We start from the raw sequence: 8,742 nt of genomic DNA, 5'->3' as shown, positions 1-8,742 counted from the left end.
GAGCGCTATTTGCAACTGATATCAGTGATGAACCGCTAGCTTTCGAGAAGAACAAAGGCAAAATATTCTTTCTTGGTCACTCAAGGTTGTGAAAAAGTATCAATCTGCGCTACCCGTACACCATCAGAACATGTTTTTAGTGCTGCTGGAAACATTATAACCCCAATAAGGTTTCTCACTTTTTGTTTCATGGTTTGAAGTGCTACAATAAACACACACATAGGCGCCAATCCCGTGGGTGCTCAGAAGCTCGGCTCTAGCACACAGCAAAATGGCAAAGCACATATGCTCAGTTTATTCACATTAAAGGTACGGTTTTCCCTGATCGCAACTTTAGTTAGTGTGTAATCTTGCTGTTTGAGCTAAGGTATTATTTATGCTCTAAGTTCACTGCCAAGCAATATATTCCCCTTTCAAACTGTCATGGAGTGACTTTTATCGGCGGAACGAAAAGGGCGAAGATCCTTCAGCCCGCATGAATTTTAATGAAACACCAGGTCGGTTCCGGCCAACTCCGGGCAAACAAATCGAGGATTAGAAGGATCAGGTGTGTTAAGCAAGTGTGGCGATCGATGATTGGGCTTTGAAGAGGAGAGGAGGCCCATAAAAAGGGCGTGAAAGAAACTGAAGGAGAGCAGTTGTTCCACGAGTTCGCTTTGGGAGCCCGCTGGATTGTTGTGAAAGGGGGCGGGTGAGGGCAAGCTGGAAAAATGAAACGAAGAGTAAAGACGAGCATCTGGATGAAGGAAGCCAATGGCAGATGAAAAGTAGCCTTCAACGAAGGAGTGAAAAGCCACGTTTGTTCCGGCGTTCGCGGAAGAGCGAAGCGGGTGCTCATTTTCCGTCGATCGCTGTGTGTGAAGCGGAGGTCTATGGTGTGTTTGGAGAGACATCTTTTGTGTGGATTTGTAGGCTGGGCGAAATCAAGACAGGAGAATTGGGCTGAAATAAAGACGGAGATAAATGCTGAACTCATTTATACTGCAGTGATGCGCTGTTGATTCTACTGTGTATGTTGAAGAAATCTTATATGTCGAAAGGATGGAGGAGTCTGCATAAACAAGGCCCTGGATGGTTGGGACATCTGTAAGGAAAAAGGGAAGAAGGAGTTAAAGGAACAGTGCGATACGTTGGACTTTGTCTTGTTATCACTCTGTCACTTGCAATATTAACCATACTGTCCTCTTAGTTTGTCTTTGTTCCCTGATTGAGTCTGTTAGCCCCCAGCTTGTTGTGAAAATTCATTGACACATTGGAGTCGGCGGAGGAAGGGAAGGGCTCAAGTAGTCGTGGCCTTGACGTTTACATATGGTTGTCTTCTGCCTTAGTCATCGAACGATACAGGACTCTGAACACGGCCCAACGGGTGACCCTGACCTTCATCACCGTGAGTGCGTGGAGTGCGGTGGGTGATTATTTTGTGAGAGTGTACACTTGGATTTTTGGAGTGCTGTGTATTTTCAGTGTTGTCAGCGATCACTTCCCAGGCTGAAGAAAGAGACCCGTTTCCGAAGAGCAGAGTGGTGGCACTGGACAGCTGTCTTTTATTCCTATACGACTGGGACAGATTCAACTCCTCCCACGCCTGTGGTGGCGCCTCGACTGTAGCAAGTAAGGCTGGGCTGTGAACATTGTGTTCGACATCTGCAGAGGGAGAGCTTGTATCTATCTATTTGTGGTGGGGAAAAAGTGTACTTACTGTTGTTGTGTATAACTATACACGTGTCGAGTGTTTCCAGATGTCAATCTATGTCCATATCTTCTGCCTGGTTGTCTGAAAGAAAGTTGAGGTGAAGTGGCTGGCCCCGCTCTTGTAGCACGCTGTACCGTACGACCCCCCCCACCTCCATCTACCTACCTCTGTGACCCCATCTAGTGGGTGCGTTTGTCTAAACAACAATCCGCCTCACCCGGTGCCTCCATCTGCCCCTTTCCTGCCTGAAGCTAAGAGGTGGTGTAATCCTCCTTGCATGTTCCTTGAAGTATTGTTATTGTCGAAGAGATTGTGTGTCTTTGCTGCCAGCCTGCAGGTCCGAGCCAAGGGCTCTGTGTCGTCGAGGGATTGTGTTATCCTATGCCCTGAAGTTGACGCCTAAGTGGTCGTCGTAAGTCTGTTCGAGAGAGGAAGACTAGAAGTCGTTGTGTGCCTATACGTCTGCTCCAACCACCAGAGTGTCAAGAAGGATAAGCCTTGTACATCCGCCCATTCCCTTGCCAGTAAGTTCAAGTTGCAAAGCTAATTACCAGTGTACCCACCTGTATACCTCCCTATATGCCTAAAAGCTAAAAGCCCAGTGTATTACCTGTATACTCCCCTGTGTATGCCCAAAGCTACCTACCAGTGTACCCACCTGTATACCTCCCTGTATGCCTAAAAGCTAAAAGCCCAGTGTACTTACCTGTATACTCCCCTGTGTATGCCCAAAGCTACCTACCAGTGTACCCACCTGTATACACCCCTGTGTATGCCCAAAGCTACTTACCAGTGTACCCACCCGTATACCTCCCTGTACGCCTAAAGCCCAGTGTACTTACCTGTATCTATCCTTCTGAGCTCAGGAAAAGAGGCTAGAAACGTTCACTTGTAGTTCACCTGTGAGACGCAAAGAGAGGAAGCCGGGAAGACTTACATGTAGTTCACGTGGAGACGAAGAGAGAGGGAAAGTCAGGAAGACTTACCTGCAGTCTACGTGAACAGTCAGAAGTGACTCGGATCACTGTTCCCTCAGTTCCAGAAAGCTCACCATTTTTAGAACCCTTCCCCTTTTCCCTGTTTTTAATTAAATAAAGACTGTTACATTTTATTCCTCTTGTCTGTTTGGTCATTGGGGCATTTTGGGACGTCCTCGGGGTGGAAACAGAAGGAGGAGCATGACCCGCGACAGGGGCGCTCCGCTCCCACCTGTGACAAAATCCTACAGCGAACAGCCAGTTTGTACTACAGCCCTCTACTTCCAAGTTGAATGATGAGCTTTGACTAACCTCTGCCCACAGGAACATGTCAGGCGTCAGCTAAGCTCAAATGGCTCTGGCTGCACAATTACACATGATTGTCACGCGCATTTCGTCAGTAAAGCCAGTTCCTTGATAAGTAATAAATCACCATCAGCTACTTTCATATGAAGCGCCATTTACTACACAGACCCGTAGTTAACTGGCAAAAGGGGAAATCATTGCCGATTATGAATGCGATATTTATTTCCCCTTTTGTGAACTATGGCTCTGTGTAGTAAATGGCGCTCCATCTGAAAGCAGCTGATGGCGATTTATTACTTATCAAGAAACCAGCTTTACTGACGAGATGCGCGTGACAATCACGTGCCATTAATCGTGCAGCCCTATCTCTGGCTAAGCTAAGCTGCTGTCGAAACACACTAAACAAACTACACAAGCAGAACTCGTTACATAATTCTGAAGGAGGGACTTCATAGAACAAGGAAGACATCAGCCCGCTTTGAGGACAGTGAAAACAGCGCTATACAGTAAATTGTGTGAAAAATATTGTTTTTTACACACAAAACATGAACACAATCAAAAACACAGAAAAAACATTACCTTTAACTTTACAATTCGCATGTAAAATCACACGAAAAACATGACTGCACTGCTTTCCACCTCTTCAAAGCTTTTGAGCGCTCCAGAGCACCTGGCGTCCAGTAAAGCTGGAGGTTGTGATGAGCACCCACCGGTGGAAAAAGAAATTGCCGCCTATGAACACACACGTTTGTTAAGAAACATCATATATGATCTTTGTTTACATTTTTTATTTTCAAAGAGATATATACCTCCCCCCTCACACAAACACATTATATAAACCACCGCACCACAGTGGTGAATTGGTGCATTACCATGGCGGTGGTAAAATACTGTCACAGCCATAATAAAGATAAGACAGAAAGAAATGCTGTTATGTACACAACCACAAAGATCCATTTTGTCTGTCAATATGAAGCCTCTTTAAAACTTGCATCAACATCCACTCTGAACTATGAATTAACTTCTGTGTCTGTCTATTGAAAACGAAGGGTCTGAAACATGTACTATAGAGGGAATAGTGACATACAGAAGAAATTAAGTGCTGTGCTGAACAGTCAGTGACCATTGCATACTGAATTATTTTCTTATATTTTCCTAATGACAATGATAAACCAGTACTGAGAAACAAGTAGCAGGTGTTTTTAAAAAGCTCACCTGTGAAGTTTCTTATGTTTGTGTGTCATCACGTTTCTGACCTGACAACCCTTGCTGTCTGTTTCTTGTTCAATCCTGACAACATATAAAAAAGTAAAATTAGTGCAATAGTAAAAGATAATTCTATAAATGATGACCTTTATCAGAATGTAATGCATACACTTGCATAATGCATTTAAGTATATACTGTAAAATATCAGGGTTAACATGTCACAACATTACCTGATCCAGACAGATGTAATGGCTGTTGATGCATTAAAATCTCAGCATTGACAAATCACCATCACTATGTTTACTTTGAAGGGCTCTGATAACAAAGACATTACAAAAGATTTATAAAAGTACACTGAAAACAAGAGCACATTTATATATAACTAATATTTTCAAGTTCCATTAAACGTGCTAATTATTCATCAAGAGAAGTAAGCAAAATAACACCATTACACTTCATTTCAATTCAAATAGCACATGCCAAAAACTTACACTGCTTGACTTTTTCTTACAAAGGAGTTAATTCTCTGCTTTAAATCATGGATACAGCGTGAGCCACCGCAGGTACAAGCATAAGCGTGTGACGTAACGTGTGATTGCCTGATAAATGCAGTTATTGCAAATCCGCGAGCCATAAAACACCAACATATCATCTAACTTTAAGTATAAACACTTAAGCAGTAACACGAAATTAAGCAAGCAGCATTAATTAACTGACCGCCACATCCAGCTGCCGTGCTGCTCCTCTTTACAAATGACTCTGACAGAGGTGTCTGTGGCGCCTGTAAGACCTCTCGGATAAACTGACTGAACTACGATATCAACGCTTTTCTACCGAACAGTTGTCCAAAAAGCCCTTACATTTATGTGCTTTTCTGAAGCAATAAACAACAATGTGGTTAAGTTGATAACACCCTATATAATATTAATTGATTAATATTCATATTACAATCATATTAATGTAACCGTAGTCCAATTTCGGCGGGAACATCCCGTGGAATAGCGAATCAACCATTATAACGGATACGTTCACAACTTACAGAAAAACACAATTAATTGGCATCGTGCTTTTTGTCATACAACATTTTATGTGTGAATAAAATTATGTTACGCGTTTTAAACATTGACTTATTGACTTGATATTTCCTTACCTCGATGCACTCTCGATGATCACGCAGACAGCCGTTAAACTCTCCAGTATCGTGTAATCTCGCGAGATTTCCTCGCTTCTTTTTTGTCAGGATCAAACATTCCAAACTGACTTGTATGAATGAAACATATAAACGTCTTGATGTTATTTTATTATTAATGGTATTCTTCAAATTTATATTTAAAATGTTATATTTTAGACACTGTGATGAAAATATAATAATAATAAAAAACAATAATAGTTTATTTGCACGTGTTTATTACATTTTTAACTCTCCCCATTACAACTTTCAAGATGTTAAACATGAGTCGCATTGATTTACAATGAATAATAAATATACTTTTTCAGACATTGTTTTGACATAAATTTAACGTCAATTTGACATCTTATTTCCTGACATCAAATCAACATCAATTTAATGTCAATGATATTGACCTGAGATATAGGGACCACAAAAAACATGTCAGTTTGATACCTTTGTTGGGTCTCTTTACAACCAGAAGGAAATAATTACAAAATATAATGAAAATATGCATATTCATGCACGTCATACATGGTGGTCAAAATCTTGACTATTTGTTGATGTCAAATTGACGTCAAGGTGCCCGCTGGGTGGGTATGCACACTGCAAAATCTAACCGGAAGTAGTAGGTCATCCGGGTACTTTTCGCATACTGTTTTTCGAATACTATGTATTCGGACATACTACTCGCCTCGCCTACTGCTTTTCGCATACTATATAGTAAGTAGTAGGCTGTTTCGGACGCAGCACGGTTCTTCAAAGCCCTTGTAAACTTCCCTTATCACAACGTAAGGCCCGCCTCTCCCCTCATTCGATTGGACAATGCGCCCGACGCGAATGACGTCGGGCGCTTCTCCGCTCTCAGCGCTTCTTTAAAAGCGCGTGCTGCGGCTGGCGGCAAAAACCTAATTTGCAGGGGGCGTGGTAAGGCTTTGGCAATCAGATGTCTAGTAGCAGTCAATCTGCTTCACAGCCAATCACGGGCCCCCTACTTGTTCGGGCCCCGGGGCTTTAGCCCCGCCTAGCCCTATGGTTAATGCGGCCCTGATTATACCTAATACATTTTGATATGAAGATTTTACAGATATATACATGATTTCTTCAGGTTGACTTTCTGGTAAATGAGTCTGGTACATTTTCTTACAGTTTTTAATGATGGCACAGCGAAGAACTTAATGTGTTTGACTGGAACCATCATGGTGGTATATAAAGGCAAGTTACAGGTTCAAGTTCCAGCCATAAAGATAATTGATAGCAAAATCATCTTCAAGTCACTGAACAACAAAACGTTGTTCTACAGGGAAACCATACAACATTCCTGTTTGTTTGTGGCTAAAGCAAAGTTATCCAAGAACTGCTCCCATCTGCTATGTGAAACCCACCCATGAAATGATGATTGTGTCCAGTAGGCATGTCAACAGCAATGGAGAGATCATGTTGCCTTACCTGGATGAGTGGAGACATGTAAGATGACCCGATATTGCCTCAAACTAATGAGTTTGGCTCTTTTCGGCAAATGTGACAAGTGATATGATTTTGACTCACCAAGAATACAAATTAAGGTTAACCAATCCAACACTTTGGCTAGTTTAAAGGTGCATTGTGTAACTTTTACCAAGATCTCTTGACAGAAATGCAATATAATATACATAACTATATTATCAGTGGTGTATAAAGACCTTACATAATGAACTGTATTGTTTATACGCTGTCTTACATCAAAACCATGCGTGAAATTGTAGTCATCGAGACATTCACGCGGAAATTCGCGTCATGGGAGCGGCTTCTGTGACTCTGCGCACTTCCTGTAATCACGTCACTACTAGAGCAAGCTCCTGATTAGTTAACGTGGCGCGTTTTTCCGCCAAAGTTCACCTTTTTTAACTTGCGTGTTTGCTGCGGCAACATTCAATTCGCACCAGGCAAAACACCTCATTCGCGCCGCGAGACCTCCATACGCGCGTCAACGTGTCTTCACATTGACTTAGCATTGAAATCACTCGTGCTTGACGCCTCTACCGCGACTGGTGTGAACGCAGCACTAGACGATGACATGTTTGTCCTGTGGCGGCTACCGTAGCTTCTCTATGCATTTCGAAAGGGAAGGGTGAACTGTGGACTGAGTAGTTGGTTGCAATTCACAATCTCACCTCTAGTTGCCACTAAAATCTACACACTGCACCTTTAATGCTTACATTTAGTTTCTGGATTTGGGCCGAAATGTTTCTGTAAGGCTCAGTGGTAGAGCGTTGCGTTAGCAGCACAAAAGGTAATGGGTTCAAACCCAGGGAACACACATACTGATAAAAATGTATAGCTTGTTCTTGCACTTTTGGATAAAAGCATCTGCCAGATGCATAAATGTAAATGTTTTCATTCTCTCTTTCTGATAGTTGTGTTTTTTTTTAACACAGACACAGTGTGATCTGCACAGTTTGATTCAGGTTATTATGGCTGTGTTTGGTGAAGTCCCTCCTCTGTGCATGCGACCAGAATACTGTGAGTATCCTTTACTTGTTCATCGATCCATCACAAACATTTCACATCCGTATTAAGCAATTTAACAATGTCTCTATCTGTTCTTCTGCATTCAGGGAAACAGATTTGAGATATGATAACAATGTACAAAGGTTGCTGAGGAAAACACAAATAATTTCATAAAACAAAAGAATATCTGAATGTTTTAAGCTTTGGTTAACCAGAAATCATTTTGCATTGCCAATGGATGAAAACTATTTTTATTTTATTTTAATGTTATAGTGACTTTTAAATGCTTGAATGGGTATTTATTTAGGTTTAATGACATTGCTGTTGTTTTTACAGCAGGCTCAGTTCACCCACCAATGTACTCAGTGGAGGAACTCTCGCATGTAAAGCTGGATACAGAAGATCATCTGTTCAATGAACTCAATGAAACAAGCTGTTAAAATAATTTGAAAAAAGTTTTTGTTAATGTAGACAGTGATATGAAAATGTACAAAATGTAAAATGGATAAGTTAGAAAAGATGAATGAATGATAAATTAAAGAAAATTAATGAAAGTTTAAATAAATAAATACTTTAAAAATTATATAAAAATAAATAAAATAAAAAGAATTAGAAATTTAAAATACATGTAAATTCTCCAATTTGTATTTAAATGTAATGATTTGTTTAAGCATGGTTGCTGTTTTTAATGTAGATATTGTAATGTGGTTCATGGAGTTTTTACCCGCAATGTTGAATGTTTATTCATTGTACCCACAAAATAAAAAAGTCAAAGTCAAAGTGGGATTTAGTTATTTATCACATTCACTTTCATATATACACTACATATATAATTTGTACATTAAGTTTGTTTATGTAAGCGAATGATTGTGACAGGTTATACAAATATTTATTTTATTTT

General features: G+C 40.7%; 1 protein-coding gene across 4 annotated transcripts in view; it reads left to right on the top strand.

Annotated features, from left to right (window-relative positions):
- Positions 1 to 8,621, top strand: part of LOC141362473 (tumor susceptibility gene 101 protein-like) — a 30,846-nt gene extending 22,225 nt beyond the window's left edge. For all 4 annotated transcript variants that reach the window (XM_073864579.1, XM_073864578.1, XM_073864581.1 and 1 more), the window contains exons 3-6: positions 6,501 to 6,566; positions 6,655 to 6,818; positions 7,769 to 7,853; positions 8,178 to 8,621. In XM_073864579.1, the coding sequence (XP_073720680.1) occupies positions 6,501 to 6,566; positions 6,655 to 6,818; positions 7,769 to 7,853; positions 8,178 to 8,281 (419 nt within the window). In that variant the 3' untranslated portion in view covers positions 8,282 to 8,621. The remainder of the gene's footprint in view (positions 1 to 6,500; positions 6,567 to 6,654; positions 6,819 to 7,768; positions 7,854 to 8,177) is intronic.
- Positions 8,622 to 8,742: the final 121 nt, after the last annotated feature.

The sequence above is a fragment of the Misgurnus anguillicaudatus genome, unplaced genomic scaffold, assembly GCF_027580225.2.
Source record: "Misgurnus anguillicaudatus unplaced genomic scaffold, ASM2758022v2 HiC_scaffold_27, whole genome shotgun sequence".
NCBI classification, from domain to species: domain Eukaryota; kingdom Metazoa; phylum Chordata; class Actinopteri; order Cypriniformes; family Cobitidae; genus Misgurnus; species Misgurnus anguillicaudatus.
The sequence above is the reverse complement of the archived record's forward strand: the minus strand, read 5'-3'. Positions and strand labels throughout refer to the sequence as shown.